We start from the raw sequence: 24,944 nt of genomic DNA on the forward strand, positions 1-24,944 counted from the left end.
GGCCCGAGCGTCTAACCTCCCGCCCCGCCAGGTGAGTCTCCTGGCCCGAGCGTCTAACCTCCCTCCCTGCCAGGTGAGTCTCCGCCGGAGCGTCTAACCTCCCTCCCCGCAGGCGCGAGCGGCTGCCCCCGGGCGGGGCTTGGAAGCCGGACACAGCTGAGCGCGCGGGGCTGCAACTCGGACGGAGCCGCCCGCGCGGGGCGGAGAGCGACTCCGACTTTGCGAAGAAAGCGAGCTGCACAGCCCTCGGGGCCCCGCGCTGGGTGTCCTCCCAGCGGACCGCGATCGGCGCCCTGAGACGCGAGGCGGCTTTCCACGCGGGCAGGCCGGGGAAGCCCGGCTCCTTGTCGGAAAAGGCGCCGCCGCCGCTTCCGTGGCCCCGGCTGGCCAGTGACGGCGGGCCCGGCCCGGGCGGTGCAGGGCAGGGACGGGGAGGCGGACAGTTGCGCGGGTCTGCGGAGCGCAGAGAACCGGGCACGGACCCCGAGGCCTCCGCCCTGCACTTACGGAGTGCGCCCACCGCGTTCCTCAACCGGCCAGGTCCTCCCGGACCTCCAGCGCCGCCACCTCAGCCTTTACCCACTCCCTAGCTACGGTTGCTACCCAAGCTTCGTCCCCGTAGCAACCGCCGCGCACCGGGCGTCCTGCCGTAAAGCGAGGGAGCAGCACGGCGGTCACGTCCCGGTGACTTTCCACGCGGGCAGAGCCGACGCGCCCCCTGCCGGCCGCCGGGGTAGTGGCTCTGCCCTCGCGGGGTCTTTCCTCCCCTCCCCGTGCCCCCCTTTTCCCACCGTGCCGCCCCGAGAAGCTGTAGGGGCCAACTCTGGCCGTTCTGACCTTCCACAACCGATGACCCTAAGTGAAACAGCATGGACACCTGTGAACCCACCACTCCGGGGGCTGAGGCCCACGGCCAGCAGGGCCTCTAGCATTTCAATGCCAGTCTGAACAACGGAAGGAGACCTGAGCTCAAAACCAAAAAACAAAAAATCCATGCCAAAGGCAGATTCAGCTCCCGGCCCTGCAGATGCCACACGCGTCCGTCCTGCCTGCCTCAGGCGACGGTGAAGGCGGAGAGGTTTAGCTGGCTGTTAGTACTACAGGACTTGCACGATCTTGCGGGTTTTGTCCCGAAGCGCTTCTGCACAACCAGCCTGGTTCAGCGGGGTAGGGTCACCTCAGCGGAAGGGAATCACAGGACTGCACCGGGTGGGCGTCCTGAGCTCCAAAGCCAGGAGAGACTCACACCCCCATAGCGGACTCACACACCAGCGCCTTGAAATGGGCGGCAGAAGTGGAAGCGGGGGGTACAAACTTTATTACAGTCCACGGCTTACAGAGATGGGAAATACTCGCCTTGGAGCGCGCAGCTCCGAGGGGAAGCCCTGCTAGACGCCGAGCGCCGAGGGCACACTTGGGGGAGACCGCTTTGGCGTGCAGCCTGACATCCCGGGCTGGTCACCCGCTCCAGCCAAGGGCACACGCCTCGGCAGAATGTCCCGGGCCTCTCCAAGAGGGAGCGGTCTGCGAAACGGGGCCGATGAACGTGAGGCCGCCATGGAGGGAAGGGTTCAGACATGGAGTCCAAGGAATGATCTTAATCTTAACAGAGCGAGTAAGAAGGAAGCAAGTGGCACTCAGAAGAGGTCAGATCTGTAAACACTTCCGATCAGCACTGTCGAACACAGCTTGTAAAAATGCTGACCTTGGGGGATGCTGGGAGTTTTGATTACAGGTCAAGCGGGAAGCACAACAGTGGGCTTCCTTCCAGGGCAGGGCCAGGCCACCCTCGGGGCTTCCTGGGGCTTCCCGGGACCCCAAGGGCCCAAGAGCCCTGGCCACTGCGGCTGCGCTGAGCGACTGGGCGCTCTGTGTACACAGCAGCAAAGTCAAGGACAAGGACACCGCCAGAGCTTGTCTGCGGCACATTGCTGTTAGTTTTGCACAGCTTTCAGGATGTTCCCGCCCGGCTCTAACCTTCTCCTGGGGCTGGAGATGCTCGGGAGAAATTCCAGTGGGGCGCTACATGCTCACCGCCGCCTGCATGGCCATGTTTGGGGATGCTATGCTGTTTCCTCCAGCATAGCGTCAGCCACACCTTCCCACAGCTCCCGCCTGCCCCAACCGAGAATTCTCATTCAGGTTCTGTCCTGATTGGTCAGAGATGCCGAGCACAGATTTTGTTTCTAAAGATGCCTCCACCCAGCAATGACAGCATTTCGGCCACCAGACGATCCTGAGACTTCGGGGAGCAGAGAGAATGGGGGTCCCGTGGTGGCCCAGGTCCAGGGCACAGAGTGGTGCCCACTGCTGCTCCCCAGGGACAGTCATCTCTGCAGAGGGACAATGTTGCAGCTGCAAGGAGAAAGAGGAGGGGCCTGAGCGTGGTGGCTCCTCGGAGGAGGACGGCGAGAGCCCCGCCAAGCTGCTCCCTATGCCCTTTCATGCTTTCTGTTTTTGAGACTGGGACTCGCTCTGCAGTTCAGGCTGGCCGTGAACTCACTTTGTAGCCCAGGCTGGCCTTGAACTGACAGCGATCCTCCTGCCTCAGCCTCCCCAGTGCAGGGATCACAGGCATGCGCCACCACGCTTAGCTTATCCTTTCGTTCACTTAAAGCCAGCGCCATCTGTGAAAGCACCTGAGACTCAAGAGCCCCAGAGCCCCCTTCACCTGACTGCGGCTATAGCCCCAGCACAGGTGTCCAACACCGGCATCCCAGCACTCGGGCCCACACCGTAGGCAGCCCCTGGGCCTCCCCAGTTGGTGTCTGAGGAGCTCCTCGGGCGCTGCGTGAATGAATGGAGGAGGCGACCCCTACCCCAGCAGGCCTTTCCCCGCCCAGCGCGTGGGGACGAGGCGGAGCTGCAGTCTCTCCCCTCTGCGGATCACGGTCACCGTCAGGGGCCTCTGAAAGGAAAGGGAGAAGGTTCAGGGTCAAGTTCAGTGACACCCAAATAACAAGGGATGTGAGGACTCGGCAGGTGGCACTGTCAGCGGTGGCACCAGCAAACCTGCAATTACCATCTGACCCAGCCGTGGGTGCCCAGGAATATAAAGCAAAGCAGAACGGATGAGACGTTTCTATTCCTGCGCTTACAGCAGCACTTTCACAATGGCAAAAAATGTAGAAGCAACTCAAGCTGATGGTCAGAGACAATGTGGCCCCCCACACAATCCAGTATCATTCAGTCTTAAAAAGCAGAAATGTGCCTGGCGTGGCGGCACACACCTGTAATCCCAGCACCCGGAGGCTGAGGCAGGAGGACCACTGAGAGGCAGAGAACAGCCTGGGTCTGTAGTGAGTTCACAGCCAGGCTGAACTACACAGCAAGACCTTGTCTCAAAAAGCCAAAAATAAATAAGCAAGTAAATAAATAAAATTTAAAACTGTGGGCTGGGGATTTAGCTCAGCGGCACAGCGCCTGCCTGGTAAGTGCAAGGTTGTGAGTTTGATTCCCGGTACTGGAAAAAAACCAAAAAAAAAAAAAAAAAAAATTAAAACTGTGGCAGATCTATCAATGTAATTTCTGAGTTTGAAAAAATAGAAGTATAGGGGGACAGTGTTTGTTCTTGTCCTTAAGACTGCCACAGGATAAGGCCCTGGCGGTGACATGGACGGGCAAGGAAAGGATATCAGCCCGGAGACACAAAGTCAGAGGGTGTGAACCCAGCTCACTTTGTTTTTCCAGGTACGGGGTTACACCCAGGGCCTTCGCACTGCGCTCCACTTCCTGTCCTTTTTTAATCTGAAACAGGATCTAACTTGAGAAGTTCCCCATGCTGGCTTGAACTTCCAGTTCTTCTGCCTCAGCCTCTCAGAGTGCTGGGATTACAGGTGTGTGCCACCATGTCTTGATGCCATGTGATTTTTTAAAGGATAAATATGCATTTTTATTATTGAAACACAGTTCACACACTAAAATTCACTTTTGGCAGGAGTGGTGGCACACCTGTAATCCCAGCACTCTGAGAGGCTGAAGCAGGAGGATCACCATGAGTTTGAGACAAGGCTGGGCTACCTAGCAAGAAGCCTGAACTCCAGAGTGAAACCCTGTCTCAAAAGACAAGAGCACTGAATTATGCACTTTACATGGATAAATTGTACTAACTGTAAAATGTCTTAATAAAGCTGTTATAAAAACAATTATACATGGATTTTTAAAAAACTAAAAATAATAAAAGCACTAAAGAAACCTTAAGTAGACATTAAAGGTTAAAAAAAAAAAAAGTGAAAAAATCAGAAACCGGACCAGAGTCAGACATGGTGGCACACGCCTGTAATCCCAGTACTCAGGAGGCTGAGGCAGGAGGATCTTTGTGAGTTTAAGACCAGCCTGGGCTACAAAGTGAGCTCCAGGCCAGCCTGATCTGCATAGCAAGACCCTGTCTCAAAAAGACAAAAGAAAACAAAAAACTGGACCAGCCACCCAAGTTCAGAGTGGAAGGTGTGGGTGCAGAGACGGGGGCCAACCTGCAGGGCATGTGGCAGGGGCCACGCGGCCCAGACCAGTTATACCTATGTACACATGGAGCTGCCCCAGAATTGCTGGTTGAACTGAAGATTGTATTTAGGAGCCAAAAGCTAAACAATAATTCTGTTTTTCTTTTTTTTTTTCTTTGTTTTTTTGAGACAGGTTCTCAATATGGAATGCAGGCTGGCCTTGAACTCATTGGGATCCTCCTGCCTCAGCCTCCTGAGTACTGGGATTACAGGTGTGCGCCTGTAATTTTTTGTTTGGTTTTAGTAATTTTTTGAGGCTTTGAGTCCCGTATTCCTCTGGCATCTTCACAGAAAACAACTGGGGTGAGGGGCACTGCTGGGATGGAACTCAGGGCCTCACCCACGCTACTCACACACTCTGCCACTGAGCTGCACCCTGGCCCCAACCAAAACATTTTATTGGCCCAAAACAAGTAAGATCATTAAGTACAAATGTTATTTAATGGCATACAATGCTAGGGCTGGAAGACGTCCACTGACTTCCAACTTCTATATTCAACAGGGACTGAAGTGATCAAAGTGCGCCATGACTTGAGTTGCAATCCACTCCTGCTAGAAGTGTACTGGATGACAACCTTTGCAAATTGTGGGCTAACATTTTAAGCAGGGACACTCATTTTTTTGTTTTTGTTTTTTGAGACAGGGTCTTGCTAGGCAATTCACACTGGCCTTGAATTCACTATGTAGCCCAGGCTGGCCTCGAACGCACAGTGATCCTCCTGCTTCAGCCTCCCAAGCTGCTTCTTGTTTTTTGAGACAAGTCTTGTTGTTAGTTCAGGCTGGCCTCAAACTTACAGCGATCATCCTGCCACAGCCTCCTGAGTGCTGGGATTATAGGTGTGAGCCACCACGCCCAGCCAAATGTGCACACTCTTACAGCACTATAACTACCCACAGATGCACGTGCGTGAGTCACTGTCACACACAGCAGAGGCAACAGCCCGTACTAGAGCACAGCTGGAAATACCAGGGCGAGCCAGGAGAAGCACTCCAGGCAGAGGAGCAGAGAGCGCAGTTCCCAGGCGGGGACGGTCATGCAGCACAGGCGGAGGCTTCGAGGGCCACACCCAGGGCTACAGAGGCTGGGTGCTTTGGGCTCCACCTCTGTGCCCCTCCTCAGACTCCCACGCTGAAATCCTAACCCTCCGTGTGATGAGGTCGAGAGGTGAGGCAAGCCAGGCTCGGTCCCCTCAGGAGGCTGAGGCAGGAAGACTGCCAGATCCCAGCCAGCCTAGGCAACTTAGCAAGACCCTGTCCCAAAATAAAAAGATAAAACAAGGGCTTGGGATGGAGCTCAGTGGTAGACACCCCGTAGTTTGATTGCAGGTCCCACAAAAAAAAAAAAAGAGAGAGAAGAGAAGGGGAGGGGAGGGAAGGGAAGGGGAGGGGCCTGTGTCCAGGCCTGTGGACAGGGGAGGCGGGAGAGGAAGGGAAGCACTGGGCCTTTGAAGTGTTAGGGGACCAGGGGGGGTCAGCACCTCTATGACCCCATGAGCCCCTCAGCTCTCCACCCAGTGAGCACACAGCAAGGTGCCTCAGCTGCCCCTCAAGCTGCTGGGACCTTCACGTGGGGATAGCCCAGCCCCAGAACTGAGAGTCCTCGGCCCAGCAGCCCCTGCGCCCCGGAGCCCACTCACCCCCTGGCTGTGCTGCACCACGCTGCCGACGTTCTGCAGCGACTGGAAGTTCTGGGCATTCACGGAGCCGAACTCCACGATCTCATCCTCCACCTGCAGGCCCTGAGAGGAAAACATGGAACCAGGTGAGAGGCTGGTTACATGGGCTCTGCGGGTCCCCACCCATCAACACCCTATCTATCTATTTATTTATTTTTGTTCTTTTAAGACAAGGTCTCACTGTATAGTTTAGGCTGGCCTTGAACTCACTATGTAGCCCAAACTGGCCTCAAACTCACAAGGATCCTCCTGTCTCAGCCTCACGAGTGCTAGGATTACAGGCGTGGGCCACCACACCTAGCCTCTCATGGGACACCTGTCCCTTTCTGTGTCCCAGCTGTCCCTAGGAACAGACATTCCTCCCCCAGTTTGGTGGCAGCAGGGGCTGACACCACCGAAGCCCTGGCCCATATACACAGCAGCCCAGCCGGGGTTTGGTGGTGGAGTAAGGGGTTCAGAGCTGCAGCACAGACCCAAGCCAGGGCCGCCCCACCCAGCGCCCTCCCCGAGTGTGGATCTGCAGGCCAATTACCGCGAAGCTGGCGGGGGAGCCGGCACTGATGCTGTTCACCCTGGCGAAGGCCTGTGGGGGGCCCTGGCTCTCGCCCTGGCCTGGCCTGCGGCTCAGGGCCTCCCTGCGGGCCTCGGCCAGGTCCCGGGCCTGCTTCTCCTTGTCACGGGCGTGCAACTGGTGCAGAGCCTCCTCCACCTGCTTCATCACTGCCTTGTGGTCGTTCTGCAGGCCTGTGGGACACGTGCCACATCAACCAACGGCGGCTCAAGCCAGACACCCGCGTGCAGGCCCAAGCACTCAACACGTGACACAGCACGACAACACCAGACACTGGCTAGGCCATGCGCTATCACTGGGTCCAGGAGAGACGGCGCAATAGGACCCACAAGGGTGCCCAGAATCCCTGACAATGCCTGGTGCAGAGTCAGCACACAGTAAGCCCCTGGGGAGGAGCCCGCAGCAGAACATTACAGCTTTAATCAGAATCCAGAAGGTTCTCTTTTCCTGAGCAGATATTTCTGCAGTAGCTTTCAAAAAACAAGGTTGCAGTTATAATAAATGTACCACATTCACATAAGCATTCATCAGGTAACTTGGTACAAGTACATGGGACCTCTCTAAATTATTTTCTCAAGTTTTTTGTAAATCTAAAAATAAAAGTCTACTAGTGCTCTGGGAGGCTGAGGCAGGAGGACTGCAAGTTCAAGCTAAGCCTGGGCTATATATTGAGACCCTGTCTCAAAAAATAAATAAATAAATAAATAAATAAATAAATGGCTATGGTGGTGCATGCCTGGGATCCCAGCATGTGAGAAGCTGAGGCAGGAAGATCTCCCATGTTCAAGGCCAGCCTGGGCTACAAAGTGAGTTCAAGGGCAGCCTGAGACTCTGTCTCAAAAAAAAAAAAGCCCAATAAATAAAAATAAAAAGAGGTAGAGATGTAGCTTAGTGCTCGAGCACCCCTGGGTTCAATTCATTTTATTAAAGAAAAACAGGCAGGAGGGAGAGAGACGAGATGACAGAAACAGGCTGCAGCAATGCTGTCACTGGTGTGAAGACAGAGGTGGCCAAGCTCAGCAACACAGGTGGCCTCCAGAGGCAGAAGAGGCGAGGAAATGGGTCTCCACAGCCTCCAGAAGGAGCCAGCCCTGCTGATTCCTCACCACCACAACAGGGGAGGATAAATCTGTGTGGTCTGAGGCTGAGGCAGGAGGACTGTATGTCAGAGCCCAGCCTGGGCAACTTGGCAACTTAGCAAGACCCTATCTCACTGAAAAAGAAGGGAGGGAGGGAGAGGGAGAAGGAAGGAAGGAAGGAAGGAAGGGAGGGAGGGAAGAAAAAAAAGAGAGAGAGAGAGACAGAGAGAGAGACAGAGAGAGAGAGAGAAAAGAAAGAAAAGAAAGAAAAGAAAGAAAGAAAAGAAAGAAAGAAAAGAAAGAAAAGAAAGAAAGAGAAAGAAAGAAAGAAAGAAAAAGAAAGAAAGAAAGAAAAAGAGAAAAAAGAGGAAAGAAAGAAAGAAAAAGAAAGAAAGAAAGAAAGAAAGAAAGAAGAAAAGGAAGGAAAGAGGAAGGGGAAGCAGGGCTGGAAGGGGAAGGAGGGCTGTAGATGCAGCTCTGAGTAGGTGCTGGGTTGGATCCCCAGTCCTCCCCGCAAAAAAAGTGTGGTTTTGAGCCAGAAAGTCTGTGGCCATTAGTCACAGAGAACTAACCCGCTTCCCAACATCTATTTCCTGCTAGTTCCTTAGTTAAAAACAAATAAATACCCATCAGGCTGGCCTCACATTTGCCAAGATCCTCTTGCCTCAGCCTCCTGAGTGCTGGGATAACAGGCACGCACCATGACACCGACTACATGAAGGATTTCATCTGGGACCGGGCAGCATGTTTCTGCAGCTTTCCTTGCAGGAGGAAGGGCCTCTGAGGGGCAGAACTGACGGAGGGCTCAGGCCGGGAATTTCGACTACAAAGCATGTGTGCACATGTGTGCGCATGCACCCGCAGGTGGGGGAGCTACAATGGGCCTCTCTCCTCTCCCACCTTCTTCCCGCCCGGAACTGGGCCACTGACCCTCAAGGCGGACACGGAGCCTGACTCCTGACCAGCCCGCACCGCCAAGCTCCCAGTGTCCCCATGAGACACCTCCTGTCCTTTGTGCACGAGGGACCACAGCCAGGTCCCGTGATGGCTGGGCCTGCGTCCTAACAGACACGTACTGTTCCACTAGCTGTAAGCAACGGGGGCCCGCGCTGCTGCTGCTTTTCCGGTGAGGTCCCCAGTGGGGGCCAGCCCTGCAGACAAAGCCAGAAACAGCCCCAGAGTCCAGCCCGCCCTGGTTCACTCCTGCGGTGGGGACACTGAGGCAACCACGTGAAGGCAGAAGAGAGGTGACAGAGGACGCCGACACTGGCGGGCTGTGCCCAGCCACCAGCAGCCCTGCGGCGCAAGTGTCCCCCGGCCACTCACAGATGATGTTGTGCCGGGCCGTGCGCACTTGGTACAGGTCCACGTCCGCGCGTGGGTAACCCTCGCAGTCCACCAGTGGCTCGTCCATCCCGACGCCTTTTTGCTGCGGGGAAGACATGAGGTTGGACAGATGTCACAGGCGGGACATCCTCAAGACGCCCTTTCCCAGAGTCATAAAAAGGTGACAGCAGCTGGACACAGGCACACACCTGTGACCCCAGCACTACGGGAGGCTGAGGCAGGAGGACTGTAAGTTTGAGCCCAGCCTGGGCAACCTAGCAACTTAGCAAGACCCTGTCTCAGAATAAAAAACAGGGCTGGGGATGGAGCTCAGTGTGAAGGCCCTGGGTTCAATTCTCAGTACTGAAAATAACCTAACGTAAAGGTGACAGTAACACAAACTGTCCTCAGCACACACCAGGGGCTTCACCCCGGTCCTCACAGCTCACCGCAGAGGTGGACACTTTTTGACACTCATTTCTAAGAACACAAGCAGTGCAAGAGCGCACTCTGCTTCCCAAAACCAGGACAGTGCACCTGGGATCAAAGGCCCTCAGGCATCACTGCCCATTGCACCGGCCCCTCAAACCTGGCAGCTGGCACCTGCCGGTGGGCTTGGACCTGAGGCACTGAGAAGCTCCCAGCACTCGGGTGGCCGGGCTTGCCCCGCCCCAGAAGGCCGGTCCGATAGCACTGCCACCTCCAGAGAGCCGGCTGGCAGGGCTCAGAGGCAGGAGAGGGGTCCATCTGATACACTGCTGTGGCTTTGAGTTTGACTGTGGGAATTCATTCCCCATTCAAAACAATACATTTGTTTCAACTGTATTTGTTTTTTTGAGTCAGGCTTTCATTATGTTGCCCAAGCTGGCCTCAGAGCAAGCCTCCTGGCTCAAGCAAGCCTCCTGCCTCAGCCTCCCAAGTTGCTGGGCCAAGAGGTTCACACCAGTGTGTAATCCCAGCATGTGTACATGCACACCTGTAATCCCAGCGTTTGGGAGGCTGAGGCAGGACTGATGCAAATTTGAGACCAGCCTGGGCTACATAGTGAGACCCTGTCTCAAAAACAAACAAACAAAATACTTCACTCCTTTTTACCACCAACTTATATCCCATTGTATGGATGGACCACATTCTATTTATCCATCTGTTGAATGATTCTGGGTTGTTTCCACTTCTTAATTCTTACAAAATGTCAGGAACAGTTTCTATGTAGACAGGTTGTCAGAGATCATGGGTATTACCTGTAGGAATTGCTGGGTGGGTGGGTGGGTTTGTTTGATTCATTCATTTATTTATTTATTGTACCAGGAATCGAACTCAGGACCTTGCACCTGCCCCCTCATCTACATCCCTGGCCCTATAACTTGTTTTGGGGAACTGCTGGGTCATGTGGTAACTACATCTAAGCTTTGGAGGAACTGCCAGGCTGTTTCCCCAGCAGCATCCCCACTTTACATTCCCATGAGCAGTGTATGAAGGTCCCCATTTCTCCTCATCCTCCCTAGTTTCTACTACAGCCACCCCAGGCAGTATGAAGTGGTATTGTGCTGTGGTTATGATTTGCATTTCCCTAACAGCTAACAGTCAGCATGACTTCATGTGCTTTCTGACCATTTGTATGGACCACATTTTCTTTGCAAAAGTATCTAGTCAAACCCTTTGCCTATGTTTGTTTGTTTGAGACAGGGTCTCGCTGTACAGTTCAGGCTGGCCTTGAACTCGCTTATATGGCCCAGTCTGGCCTGAATCCATTGCAATCTTCCTGCTTCCCTTCCTAGTGCTGGGGTTACATGTGTGCACCACGACATCTGGCTTAGGTTTTGCCTAATCCAAGGTCATGAAGACTTACTCCCAGATTGATAGTTTTAGCTCTCCATTTAAAAAAAAAAAAAAAAAGTAGGAATTCAAGCTTAAAGCCTTCAGCAACAGAAGCCATGCTAGCTAAAAACAACTAACATACAGCATCACATTAATAAACATCTTAACCTTAGATCTGAGATTCTCTGGAGCTGGGGATTTAGCTCAGTGGCACAGAGCCTGCCTGGCAAGCACAAGCTCGTCAGTCCGATTCCCGGTACCAGAAAACAAACAAACAAACAAAAAAAGATAGAGATTCTCATTTTTCTTTTTTGTTTGTTTGTTTGGTTTTGGTTTTTGGTTTTTCTCCGGTATCAGGAACCAAACTCACGACCTTGCGCTTGCCAGGCAGGCACTTTGCCGCTGAGCTAAATCCCCAGCCCCGAGATTCTCATTTTTCATATGCAGCCAGGGATATAGCTCAGTGGCATTAAGCGCTTGCCTGGCAAGCCTGAGGTCATGAGTTCGATCCCCGGTAACAACAAAGAAAAAGATATTCATTTTTCATATGCAAAGGGTAATAAGTTTTCCTTTTAAAAACAAATTATATAAGTAAACACGTGGGCCAGTATCAAAGGAATAACCCACAAAAGGGATATAGTTCTGCTAGTAGTAGAAAAGTAACTTCAGTTTTAGAAATTGTTGGCAACTAGCTTCAAAATAGATTCTGGACCGGGCGTGGTGGCACAGGCCTGTAATCCCAGCACTGGGGAGGCTGAGGCAGGAGGATCGTTGCAAGTTTGACACCTGCCAAGCTACAAAGTGAGCTCAAAGCCAGCCTGAACTGCACAGCGAGACCCTATCTCAAAAAGGCAAAAATAAATAAATGGATTCTGGATTTAAAAGGCCGGAGGTCTGACTCCCACTTGTGACTAAGCGACTTTCCCCTTCCGATCTTCAGGGGCAAACATTAAGTTCAAGTGCAGCTGTGAGGACCTCGTGATGCAACACACAGCCTTCAGGCACACAGGCGGCTGGCAGAAAATGACATCCGGGCCTCCCAAATTTTAGCTTCCTGCCATCCCCTCGGCGCATCCCAGTCCAGCCTATTTGAGCGGAATTAAGTTACCCTTCTTTTGCACGTTGCTCAGCGCTTTTATACGAGGTAGCATTTAAAAAAAAATTATCCCCTTTGTGTTGGGTCAGACCTGGGCACCTGGGCACAGTCATGGATTTGTGAGAGTGGCAAGGGGGCTCGGGAGGCTGAGGCAGGAGGAGCGCTGGGAGTCCGAGGCCAGCCTCGGATACACAAGGAGTTCAAGGCCAGCCTGAACTGCATATCCAGACCCTGGCTCAAACCAAAAACAAAAACAAAAACAAAAACGACCTAATGCCTGGCAGCCTGGCACACAGGAAAGGGCCGCACACCGTGCTGGGGTCAGAACCAGCGCCCGGCCGGCATCTCCGCGGACACCGCCGGCAGCCGACAGAGGCCGCAACCGCGGCGCCCGGGGCCGCGCGGGCGGAAGGACCGAGGCTGAGCCCCCGGCCCCGGCCCACACTCACGCCCTCCAGGACGTCATAGTTGGCCTTGATCTGCGCCTCGATCTCCTCCTTGCGCCGCATCAACTCCTGGATGTCGCCGACAGCCGTCGCGCGGGCCTCCGAGGGCTGCAGCGTTTCCTCATCCGACATCCTACACCTCTGCCTGGGAGCTGGGCCACTGGGCCACCCGTCTACGGACGCCGGAGGGGACTGTGGCTACGGCTCCGCCCGTGGGCCAAAACACTGCAGCTGACTGTGCGCGCGAGGATAAATAAGGGGCGGGGTTGTAGCGGTGGGCGGGGCCACCGGGATCCCTTGGTTCACTCCCTGATACCCAGGAAGAGAAAAAAAACAAAACAAGAGATGCAAGAACTAGATGTAATCTGTATTCCTTGTCGGTGTCCTATTTTTTTCTCCTTCCGCCTCAGAAAAGCCGCAAAAGGAGCCGGATGTGGTGGCGCATGCCCGTAATCCCAGCATTCTTGGAGGCTGAGGCCGGAATCGTGCGAGCTGGAGCCAAGCCTGGGAAATTTAGTGATTTAGCAAGAACCTGTCTTAAAATGAAAATTTAAAACAAAACAAAACAAGGTCTGGGGATGTAGATCAATGCAAAGACCCAGAGTTCCATCCTTCGTACTGAAAAAAAAAAAAAAAGCTACAGAAGATATCTTGGATGCCTGGCGTGGTGGTGCAAGCCTGTAATCCCAGCACTCAGGAGGCTGAGGCAGGAGGATTGTTGCGAGTTCGAGACCAGCCTGAGCTACAAAGTGAGTTTAAGGCCAGCCTGAACTGCATTGCGAGACCCTGTCTCAAAAAAAAAAAAGAAAAAGAAAAAAAAAGAAGAAGAAGAAGAAGGGGAAGGGGAAGGGGTAGGGGAAGGAGAAAAAGAAGAAATAATCTTGGAACTGGGCATGATGATGCACACCTGTAGTCCCAGCACTCAGGAGGCTGAGACAGGAGGATCACTGTGAGTTTGAGGCCAGTCTGGGCTACATAGTGAATTCAAGAGTTCGAAGCCAGTCTGCACTACATAGCCAGACCCTGTTTAAAAAAAAAAAAAAAAAAAAAAAAAGATATCTTGGAACAATTTGAAAAATTTTGAATATGGATAGTATAGTATCAATATTAAATTTCCTGATTTTATTGCTTGAACTGTGGTCATATAAGACAATGTCCTTAGAAAATGCACCTTTTAGTAGAGACAAGAGAGGTGATTTAGCCACGCATGATGGTGCTGTAATTCCAGCTTTCGTAAAGCTGAGGCAGGAGGATCGCCATAGTTTGAGGCCAGCTCGGGCTACTAGTGAGTTCAAGGCCAGCCTGAACTACACAGTGAGTCCCTGTCTCAAAAAAAAAAAAAAAAAAAGAGATGACTTATTTTCAAATGGCTCTGAAAACATATGAATATGTATTTGTAGACAAGTGAATGATAAATAAAGCAAAATGTAAATAACTGGTGACTGTAGATGACATATATGAAGATTCTCTATGTTGGCTTGGTAATTTTCTTGTAACTTTGAAGTGGATTCAACATAAAAAGTTAAAAAGTAATCTTTCAATTTTTAAAATTGCTTATTAGTGCGTGTTTGTAGCGTGTGATGATCTCCTTCTGCCAGGAGAGCTGGCACACTGTGTACTCCCTGTTCCTGACCAGCAGTAATAAAATCACTGAGAAAGAAACGAGAGAAACAGTACCACTAGGGGCTGGGGATTTAGCTCAGCGGCAAAAGCGCCTGCCTGGCAAGCGCAAGGTCGTGAGTTCGGTTCCCGGTACCGGAGAAAAACCAAAAAAAAAAAAAAAAAAAAAAAAAAAAAAAGAAACAGTACCACTCACGGCAGCATCAAAAAAAATGAAATACCCCAGCACCACAAAAAAAGAAAAGAAAAATGAAAAACCTTGGAATTAGCCTAATCAAGGAAGTAAAAGAGCTGTACAGCAAAAACTACAGTACTCTGAAAAAGGAGATCAAAGAGGACATCAGAAGATAGAAAGACTTGGCCAGGTGTGGTGGCACATGCCAGTAATCCCAGCACTCGGGAGGCTGAAGCAGGAGGGTCACTGTGAGTTGGAGGCCAACTTGGGGTACATAGTGAGCTCAAGGCCAGACTGTACTACATAGTGAGACCTTGCCTCAACCAAACCAAAACCAAAAAAGAGAGAGAAAAAGAAAATGGAAAGAGATCTCCTGTTCCTGGATAGGCAGAAGTAATATAGTTAAATTATATTACTTCCAAAACTGATAACATAGATTTAGTGCAATCCCAATCAAAATACCAACAGCATTCCTCACAGAACTACAGAAAATTATCTTAAAATTCATATGGAACCAGCAGAGACTCAGAACATAGTAAATGCAACCCTGGGCACAATAATCTTTGAACAGAATAAAAGTAGGAAAAAAACTGATTGAATTAGGCCTCCTATATTTTGTTTAATAATCTGTTTTAAATAAATTTAATATTTCAGAGCTGGGCATGGTGACACATGCCTGTCATCCCAGCACTCGAGAGGCTGAGGCAGGAGGACTGCCATGAGTTCAAGGCCAGCCTGGGCTACATAGCAAGACCTTGTCTCAAAAAGAAAAAATAAATTTAAAAAAAAAAAACTTAATAGGGGCTGGGGATTTAGCTCAGCAGCACAATGCAAGCTCAAAGTCGTGAGTTCGGTTCCCGGTACGGGAAAAAACAAAACAAAACAAAACAAACCACCTTAATATTTCAAATATCAAGAGGAGAGAGACACAGACAGGCAGAGATAAAAGATGAAAGATGAGAGAGAGAATGAATGCAGTACATATTCCTTGACTGGATACTGGATAGTGGATTAGTGAAAAGCAGCAGCATTCAAAGGTATTATCAGGCCAGGCATGGAGGAGCACACCCGTCGTCCGAGCCACCCAGAAGGCTGTGGGAGAGGAGTCGCAAGTCTAAGGCCACCCTGAGCGATGTACATTGAGACCTTGTCTCAATATAAAACACGAGGGGCTGGGGATTTAGCTCAGCGGCAAAAGCGCCTGCCTGGCAAGCGCAAGGTCATGAGTTCGGGTCCCGGTGCCGGAGAAAAACCAAAAAACAAACAAATATAAAACACGAAAAGCGCTGGGGGTGTGGCTCAGCGGTACAGGAACTTGGGTTCGTCTCCTGTATGGCCGGTTGAATCTGGACTTTATGTTAAATTACAGAATGCAGATGTTAAATATCCTCAGTAAGACGCCAGTATTTGCAGTTTCATCAGAGAATCTTATTCAAAGAGAAGTTGCCATAGCATTTAGAGATGTAGTATAATTTATGTGACTAGCAAATGGTTCAGAAATACACACGGTGAATGTTTAATTTTTTTAAAATTTATCGTAGTATATGACACATTGCTATTACTTCCCCTCAAAATACTCCCCCTGAATTTGAACTTGAATATTCAGTCCATCTTTTTGCTTCTTTCTTCCTCTTGTTTTTTGAGACAGGGTCTCACCCTGTGGCCTAGGCTGGCCTCGAACCCGTGGCAATCCTCCTGCCTCCCGAGTGCCGGGATCGTGGGTCTGTAACACCATGCCCAACATCCCGTGATGCGTGTGTGTGTGTGTGTGTGTGTGTGTGTGTGTGTGTGTATGTGTGTGTGTTGAGGTTTGGTTGGGCTTTGTTTTGTACCAGGAATCGAACTCACAACCTTGCACTTGCTAGGCAGGCTCTGTGCCGCTGAGCTATGTCCCCGGCCATTTTTTGAGGTTTGTGTTTTGTTTTGTTTTGTTTTTTGAGACAGGATCTCACTACGCGGCTCAGGCCAGCCTGGAACTCGATTGTGTAGCTGAGGCTGGTCTCGACTCAAATTTACAGTAATCCTCCTGCCTCAACCTCCCAAGTACTGGGATTACAGGTGTGCACCACCATGCCTGGATGGGTTTTTGTTTGTTTGTTTTTTGAGGCAGGGTCTTGCTGTGCAGTTCAGGCTGGCCTGTAACTCACTGTGTAGCCCCAGGCTGGCCTCAAACTGGCAATAATCCTCCTGCCTCAACCCATCCCATTACTCTTGTCCATTTCCCTCTTTTGTGAGTGTGTAATAAAAAATACAGTGACGGCTGCTGCTGTGTGCCGTCCACAACAAAGGCAGCTCATAAAAGCATGACCATGTGCCCATCCACCATACTGTGGCAGGGTCGGCCTTCTGGCTCTTCTCAAAGTCAAAATGATCATGAAACAGACGGGTGCGTGGTGGCGCATACCTGTAATACCAGTACTCTGGGAGGCTGAGGCAGGAGGATGGCAGCGAGTTCAAGGCCAGTCTTGGCTACATAGGAAGATTAAGACCAGTCTGAACAATATAGTGAAGCCCTGTCCCCACCCCCAAAAAGACCATGAAAGGACAGCAAGGCAGCCATGACAGTGCAACTAAAGACATGAACACCACACACACACACACACACACACACACACAGGGGGCAAAGCAAAAATGTAAGAACTTGTAAGTGTAAGTGAACGGCATAAGAAGCTTATGGAAACTACCTTGCAACTCTTCAGTCTGAAAATTTCCCCAGATACAAAGGGGGCGAGAGCAGCTTCACCGTCTGAACCCGAGCTCCAGAGTCGCTGCAATGCGGTGTGGGTCAGGGAGCCTGTGACTGTCGTCACCTGCGCCCCTGCTTGCTGCCCGGCCTCCCGCCTTTCCCCGACCGCAGCAGCCCCTGGCCCTGTCTCAGTCGGCGAAGAGCCACATGTCCCCTGCTGCTTACAGCTTCCCACGCCTCCCAGCGCCTCCAGAGTCTTTCAGCCTCGAAGCCCCACCTCCCCACCCCGCCCTCACCAGCCCAGCCCCCAAGCGGTCTCTCACTTGGACAGACAGGGCCAGCACACCTGAACGGGGTGAAAGCGCCGCCGTGCTCTGGATGTCACCACCAAGACCCAAGTTGTAATTTGACCTCCACGGATTGTTGCTGAGGAAGGGGTGAGGCTCGTCACTGGTGACGGAACCCAGACTGGCTCTGTCCCTCGGATGCACCTCCTCGCTGGGCCATGCCTTGTACCAAGGAGACTCACCACCTTTCTGTGCAGCATCTCAAGAGGGCCTTGCTGATGTAGCCTCTCCACCCTGACCTCTCTGCCTCCAGAACCATGAGCTGAAGAAACCTTCATTCTTTATAAATTACTTGGTCTTGGATATTTTGTTATAACAACAGAAAGCACATTAAGGCAGCAAGGCAGCAGCTGGGAATCCAGGGGCAGCTGTGGCTGTCCCACAGGGGTGTAGCCTTCAGTAGGTGGACACAGCTGTGCTAAAACAACATCTGGCAGGAAGGGAAGTAGGGAGTAAATACCCTGACGTCGGCTGGAGCCTTTGGTGACTAAAGGCAGGGGCCTGGGGCAGGGAAAGAAAAGATTTGCAGGGACAAATAGGACATCCAATGCCATTACCAACATGTATACATTTGGAAAAATAATACACAGAGAATACATAATAAATAATCCTATTTATTTACTTGAGACAGGCTCTCCCTATGTAGCCCAAACTGGCCTCGAACTCACAGTAATCCTCCTGCCTCAGCCTCCCAAGGGGTGGGATTACAGGCGTGCGCCACCGCACCCAGCTCACAGTAACTGAATAAAGAAAGCTCTCAGGCCAGGGGCACAGCTCAGAGGTAAGCCTGTGCTTAGCAGGCAGGAGGCCTGGCTTTGAATCCACAACACAAGGAAAAGATCACAAAACTACATTCAAGTGAGACAGACCACACCGGATGCTGTTCTAATGGCCGAACGTGTATTGATTGGCACCTACAAAGTACGATGTTAGTAAAAGGTGCAGAGACGGGTCCTATCTCTGTACGTGAGCACACAGACACCTCGCGGTCGGTGTTTATGGATAAGGGATTATCGGTGAGTTTGCTTTCTTTACTTTCTTCTCCCTTTTCTGTTTAGCGGCGCTGGCGATGATCCCAGAGCACGCTAGGGCAACTGCTCTGCCCCCGAGCGACATCCCCAACCCAGCTTCTGTGCTAAGAAACAAAAATACCCGGCTTGGTGCGACGGGTGTTCAGTCTGGTTTTGATGAGCACGTGCTCACAGCACATGATGACTTCTTCTGTCGCGGGAAGCCGGCTCAAGTGCTCAGCCGTCTGCAGCTGTGCTCCATTTGTGCACATTCAGCGCTGTACACTTAGGTGCAACTTTCCATGTGTAGGAATCTTCAATAAAAATATTCTTTCCCAATATTAAAAAATGCACGGCTGGGCATGGTGGTGTGCAGCTGCAGGCTCAGCCCGGAAGTTTGGGGTCAGCCTGGGCGACACGGTGAGATGCTGCTTCTCTTTCTCCCTCTCCTTCTTTCTAGAATAAAATAAAATAAATAAAAGAAAATAATAGAGCCGGGCATGGTGGCACACGCCTGTAATCCCAGCACTTGGGAGGCTGAGGCAGGAGGATGGTTGTGAGTTCGAGACCAGCCTGGGCTACAAAGTGAGCTCAAGGCCAGCCTGCACTGTATAGTGAGACCCTGTCTCGAAAAGACTACTACCACCACTAATAATAATAATAATGAAAAATTAAAAACCAATATAATTTATTTTATTGAGATGAGATTCACAAAACAAAACTAGGTCATTTTAAACTAAAAAATTGCCAGGTGTGGTGGTGCACACCTGTAATCCTCGCACTTGGGAGGCTGAGGCAGGAGAATTGCCATGAGGGGATGCCATCCTGGGCTGCATAGTAAGTTCAAGCCAAGCCTAAACTACATAGCAAGACCCTGGCTCTAAAACAAAGAAAAGAATATCCTGAAGGTCTCCAGAGGCAGCAAGACCCCTGGAAAGCTGAGAAACCAGGATGGAGGGTAAGAAAATTCAACAGCAAGCAGGAACACTGAAATGACACCCAGGATTTGGAGGCAGGTTTATTTAACTTCGGATAGGAACTGACAAGGAATCAGTCCTTTTAAAAAATATCAGGCGTCAAAGGCCCAGGGAGGGAGGTTTGTATGGGTCACACAGGGAGTACAGAGGTACAGTACTCGGCTGTCTTTGATTGGTTCTCACAATAGGCATCGTAGTGACCAGCTACGTATCACAGTGACCAGCCGTTTCTAAGAGACAGAAGCAACCAGAACTGCAACAGGAACTATTACCTGGGCAACTAGGAAACTGAAGTATGTCAGGCGTGGTGATGCACACCTGTAATCCCAGCACACAGGAGGCTGAGGCAGGGGGACCATTGTGAATTTGAGACCAGCCTGGGCTACAAAGTGAGCTCAAGGCCAGCCTAAACTGCGTAGCAAGACCCTGTCTCAAAAAGACAAAAAAAGAAAAAAGAAAAGAAACTGAGGTATACTGGCTGGGGAGGCCATTTTCTGTTACAAATCAGCCCTGTGTGGTGGCTCACACATGCCTGTAATTCCAGGGCTAGGGACGCTGAGGCAGGAGGATCACCATGAATTAAAGGCCAGCCTGGGCTACATATTGAGTTCAAGGCCAGCCTGGACTACAGAGAAAGACCCTGTCTTGAAGGAGAAGGAAAAGGAGATGGAGATGGAGAAGGAGGAGGAGCAAGGGGAGGAGAAGGAGGAGGAGAGGAAGGGAAGGAAGGAGGAGAGGAGGAAGAAGAAGAAACATCCCAACTCCACCTACTGGTGTGAACTTCTAGACTTCACTGAGCCTCAGTTTCTTCAACTGTAAAATGGGTATAATGTGGCCAACCTCAGAGGGTTGTTAGGCTGAATGCAAAACACTGGACACATAGGATCCCCACCCAGTAGGTGACAGACTCCTTCTCCCTAAGGGTCAGCAGTGGGGGTAGAGGGCCTACAGAGGTTAAGCAGTAAACTACAAGTAATTCAGTAAATCAGAGGCCAAAGCGAACACGCTTATGGTCCTGGCCAAGCATGAACGCTGCACTCGGATCTGACAGGTGGGAGATCCACAGGCTCGGGGACCCTGCCTGGTAAGGACACAGGTTGTGCCCAGGACAGATCAGCGGCTTGGGTAAGTTCACTCTGGGCTTACGCAAGCCACGCAGCCTCTGACGCGCTTGTGATCAGAGGGGAAAGAAAACCCCTTTGATGTGCCTGTTTTCCTCTGCACAGTCCCTGTCCCGCTGCCTCTGCCCTCTAAGCTTCAGGCCACCAAAGCAGAGGGCAGCTCCTGAGAGCACGTGCGCATTTCTCAAGAAGTCTGTGACTCAGCTCTTACACAGTAGCGCTGAAACTACTTAAAAATCACATTTAAAAGCAACAACAACAAAAACCCCACAACTAAATAAAATATTAAAACCAAGTGAAAGTTGGATGTGGTGGCACACGCCTATAATCCCAGCACTCAGGAGGATGAGGCAGGACGATTGCATGGAGTTTAAGACCAGCCTGGGCTACACAGTGAGTTCAAGGCCAGCCTAAACTACATAGCATGAGTCTGTCTCAAAAAAAACAAAATAAAGCTGATGTGGTGGCGCACGCCCATAAACCCACTACTAGGATGGCTGAGGCAGGAGGATCATTGAGAGTTCAAGGCCAGCCTGGGCTACAAAGTAAATTCAGCACCAATCTGAACTGCATAGCATCCGGGTGTGGTAGCGCACACCTGTAATCCCAGCACTCGGGAGGCTGAGGCAGGAGGATCGTTGCGAGTTCAAGACCAGCCTGGGCTACAAAGTGAGCTTAAGGCCAGCCTGAGCTGCATAGCGAGACCCTGTCTCAAAAAGGCAAAAAGGCAAAAAAAAAAAAAAAAAAAGACCTGCATAGCAAAACCTGTCTCAAAAAGACAAAAAAAAAAAAATTAAAAAAGTAAATAAAAGAGTTAATAAATGCTCAAATCCCATCACTTCCTGGCCATTTTCCTCCCTTGAGGTATTTATTACCTGCCCTTCTGGGGTTATTTACATTTACTGTACCTGTGTGATGTGACACTGGGCCTGTGTTTCTCAACTGAAGTTCAGTGACCTCATGTTGGCAGCTTGCAATTGGCCACAGGGGAAGTTTACACCACGGGACCCAGCAGGTGCCACAACTGGGGTTTGAGCTCCTGTTTTGTTCAATGTTTAGGGAGGGGAAGGCAAACTCTGGTCCAAATCTGAACAGCTGTCATTTTTTATTTGTTTTGCTTTTATTTTTATTTTTGGTTTTGCTCTGTAGTTCACACTGGTCTGAACTCACTATGTAGCTGAGGCTGGCCCCAAACTAGCAGTGATCCTCCTGCCTCAGGCTCCAGAGTGCTGGGATTACAGGCGTGCACCACCATGCCCGGCTCCAGCTGTTTTTTCTTACACATCATCTGTTTTTGTGAATAAAACTTTATTGGCACACAGCCATGCCTGCTTATTTACATATTATTGCTGCTTTCAGGCTACAGAGTTAAGGAGTTGCAGCAAAGTCCATGATCTTCTAAAGCTAAAATGTTTACTCTCAAACTTTTTGGAAATGTTACCCAGCTCTGCCTCTCTTTGCTGCCATCATCCAGGGCACAGGTTTCCCTGTGTGGACTCAGGTGTGGCCACCATGCACCGTTCCGTCAGCCCAGCCAACTGGGAACTCAGGCTCTTTTTCAAACCAAAATCCCAGGGCAAACGCTCATTGGCTAGTTCTGGTTATGTGCTCATCCTTGACCCAATCAGAGTTCTAGCGCGCATGTTCCACCCCAGTCACGTGGACAGAGAGGCTACCAGGGTGGATTCCCCAGGGAAAGGTCAGATGCTAATGTTAGAGGAGGAATAGAGGTTGGAGAGACAAGAACAACAGCCAGGAGACTCCTCAGGATCCCCAGATTCTGGGCTCCCAACGTATGGATAGGACCCTGAGCCCGATAGGACCCTGAGCCTCCGAGAGGAGTGGGAGGGGCCCGTGAGCACAGTCTGGGGGTGCTCAGGGGCCCGCATCTCCTGCCCCCAACCCTGGGCACCCCACAGGCTGGCAGCTCTGTGCCTTCACAGATAAGGGCAGCCCCACCCAGTGCTCCTGACCAGCTGCACAAGCCCCGATAGCAGAACTAGCCGGGCACCCTGGGCGGCCCTCACCTCTCTGACCTCAACTAGGATTTTGGCCGTGGCTCAGGAGGGCTGCAGGCCTAGCGAGGGATGGAACGCTGGTGTCCTCTGGGGGTCTGGGGGTCTGGAGATGCAGATTCTAGGAAACAGAGAGTGATACTGTTTGATTGCTGTTAGATCTGGGGTTTTGTTTTTGTTTTGAGATGGGGGTCTCACTGTGGTGCCCAAGCTAGTCTCAGACTCCTAAGACAAGGGATCCTCCTGCCTCAGCCTTCGTGGTAGATGAGACTGCAGGCATGTTCAACTGTGCCTAGTTTAGATAGATTTTTTGAGGTATGTATTTATTTATTTATTTAGAGACAGCGTCTTATTATGGAGTTTAGATTGGCCTTAAACTCACTACAGAGCCCAGTCTGGCCTCGAACTCATTGCAATCCTCCTGCCTCAGCATCCCAAGTGCTGGGATTACAGGTGTACACCACCACACCTGCTTAGATGCAATTTTAAAATGTAACCAAAGCTGCTCAGTTTGTTTCCCAAACCTAGTAAAGAATCAGGAATCGGCTGCTGGGCCACTCTAGTCAACTGCAGACACCTGGGTGGGTGTCCTGCTTGGCTCTCTTCCCTGGGCTGACCTTGAGCAGAGCAGGCTGATCACATTGCAACTCTGCTATAAAACCTTCAGTAGCTCCCCATTGCCTCAAAGATAAAATCCAAGGCCCCTCAGGACACTTGAGGAGCCCTCCAGCCTTCTTTATAGTAACAAACCTAACTGGTGGTGGGCCTACGGCGGTGGGCCCTGCGCACGGCAGGGCGGATGGTCGAGGGCCCCTGTGATGGTTTCTGTCTTACACATGCGGGCACCAGGCTCAGAGAGGTCGAGTTACTTGCCCGAGGCTACTCCGTTAGCAGGAGACGGCTGCAGCTCTGCCTGGGCTGAGGCTGTGCTCCAGTCTGCCAGGGCCAGAGTCCCCTTACCTGCCTGCTGTGTCCCCACCCCAGGACCGCATGGCCCCCGCCACACCTGTCCTTCCTGCCCAGCCACGGCCAAAGGACCAGGAGGTTTCGGCAGGGTGTCAGCAAGCGGCCCCGAGGCCGACTCTCCTGGCTGGAGGGTGGTGTGGGGCTAAGCCCAAGGCGCCCCTGTAATATCCAAGTGCCTATAGCGTGGCCACTTTGCCCAAAGCCAGCCGGGGTTGGCTCTGAGCTGTCCCTCCTTGGCTGTGTGTCCTGGGCCCCTCTGTCACCTGCCTTTTCTAATCTGTAAAATGGGAGTGAGGATAGCACCTGGCTCACGGAGTTGATGAGGGACCGGATGAGGAAAGTATGTAGCATGTCATGGCTTATTACAGGGCCTGGCACAGGAATCAGAGACAGAACAGGGGAATCCAGCCAGGCGTGGAGGCGCACACCTGTGATCCCAGCACCCTGGGAGGCTGAAGCAGGAGGATCGAAAACTGAAACCCATCCTGGGTATCTTAGCAGCTTAGTGAGACCCTGACTCAGGAAATAAAAAGGGCTGGGTTGTAGGATGGAGCTCTGTGTGAAGACCCTAGGTTTGATTCCCAGAAGCCTCCTCACACACACACACACACAAAAGTGTTGAGCGTAAGAGCTGCCATATGGCCCGCAGCGCCTCAACTGGGAATGTACCCAAGAGAAACAAAACCACATACTCACATTAAATTTGCTCACAAACGTTCACAGCAGCATCATTCCTAGGAGCCAAAAAGGAGGTAACAATCCCAGGCTTCACCAGCAGCTGATAATGGATGAACAAAATAACGTACATACACACGTATACAACTGTCCAGCTATGAAAAGCAGGGAGGTACTCATACCTGCTACAACATGAAGTAGTCTCTTTTCCTCAGTGCTAGGGGTTGAAACCAAGGGCTTCACACTGAGCTACGTCCGCAGACCTTTTCATTTTTAGTTTGAGACAGGGTCCTGTTAAATTGCCCAGGCTAGGCTCAAACTTGTGATCCTCCTGCCTCAGCCTCCCAGAGTGTTGGGGTCACAGGTGTGCATCTAGGTAACATGGATTAATCTTGAAAATATTATACTAAATTGAAAGACCTGGTTACAAAGAAAACCTCTGCATGATTCCATTTCTATAAAATAATCCAAAATAAGCAAATTCATAGAGGACAGAGGCAGACTAGTGGGCACCTTGCTGGTTGGGGGCGGAATAGGAGGCTGACAGCTAAGCGTCTTGGCGTTCTTTGCAGGGGGAGGGGGAACCAACACTCTTTGGGTTAATGTTGTGGATGGTTACTGAACACGGTGATGTACTAAATGCCACCAGTGGGCCGGGGATATAGCTCAGTGGCATAAGCGCCTGCTTGGCAAGCATAAGGTCCTGAGTTCGATTTCTGGTACCAAAAAAAAGAATTAAAAAAAAAATGTCACCAATGGAAATTTTATGTTATATGTGTCCTGCCATCAATTTTATTTTATTTTTATTATTATTATCTTTATTATTATTATTTAATAA

At 51.2% G+C, this 24,944-nt stretch overlaps 2 protein-coding genes and 1 long non-coding RNA gene across 3 annotated transcripts; 2 read left to right on the forward strand and 1 right to left on the reverse strand.

The window, feature by feature from the left end:
• Positions 1 to 112: 112 nt before the first annotated feature.
• On the forward strand, positions 113 to 590 carry LOC106146498 (collagen alpha chain-like; the record flags this gene model as incomplete). Its single annotated transcript, XM_013503537.1, is given in 1 exon segment — positions 113 to 590. A coding segment is annotated over 1 exon segment (478 nt), but the record flags the coding sequence as incomplete, so codon positions are not given.
• A 705-nt stretch (positions 591 to 1,295) lies between these two features.
• Positions 1,296 to 12,875, reverse strand: Psmd9 (proteasome 26S subunit, non-ATPase 9). The gene is made up of 6 exons (XM_005403105.2): positions 12,518 to 12,875; positions 9,155 to 9,257; positions 6,711 to 6,922; positions 6,140 to 6,241; positions 2,820 to 2,908; positions 1,296 to 2,355 (listed from the first exon to the last, which is right to left on the reverse strand). The coding sequence occupies exons 1-6, from the start codon at positions 12,644 to 12,646 to the stop codon at positions 2,328 to 2,330; spliced, it is 663 nt and encodes a 220-aa protein (XP_005403162.1). The 5' UTR covers positions 12,647 to 12,875; the 3' UTR covers positions 1,296 to 2,327.
• LOC102009719 lies at positions 6,178 to 12,092 on the forward strand. Its single transcript, XR_001230965.1, has 2 exons — positions 6,178 to 6,264; positions 11,913 to 12,092. It is a non-coding gene; the product is annotated as an uncharacterized LOC102009719 (long non-coding RNA).
• Positions 12,876 to 24,944: the final 12,069 nt, after the last annotated feature.

Source organism: Chinchilla lanigera, unplaced genomic scaffold (assembly GCF_000276665.1).
Source record: "Chinchilla lanigera isolate Chin_1 unplaced genomic scaffold, ChiLan1.0 scaffold00081, whole genome shotgun sequence".
Lineage (NCBI taxonomy): Eukaryota > Metazoa > Chordata > Mammalia > Rodentia > Chinchillidae > Chinchilla > Chinchilla lanigera.

What these genes read in the sequence shown, in the direction of transcription:
- Psmd9 (XM_005403105.2), bottom strand. Translation starts at nt 12,646, where the DNA reads ATGTCGGATGAGGAAACGCTGCAGCCCTCGGAGGCCCGCGCGACGGCT. An exon ending in GGCCCGGCACAACATCATCT is followed by an intron (nt 6,923 to 9,154) that starts GTGAGTGGCCGG and finishes CGTGTCCCACAG; the next exon opens with GCCTGCAGAACGACCACAAG. An exon ending in TGGTGCAGCACAGCCAGGGG is followed by an intron (nt 2,909 to 6,139) that starts GTGAGTGGGCTC and finishes CTTTCCTTTCAG; the next exon opens with AGGCCCCTGACGGTGACCGT.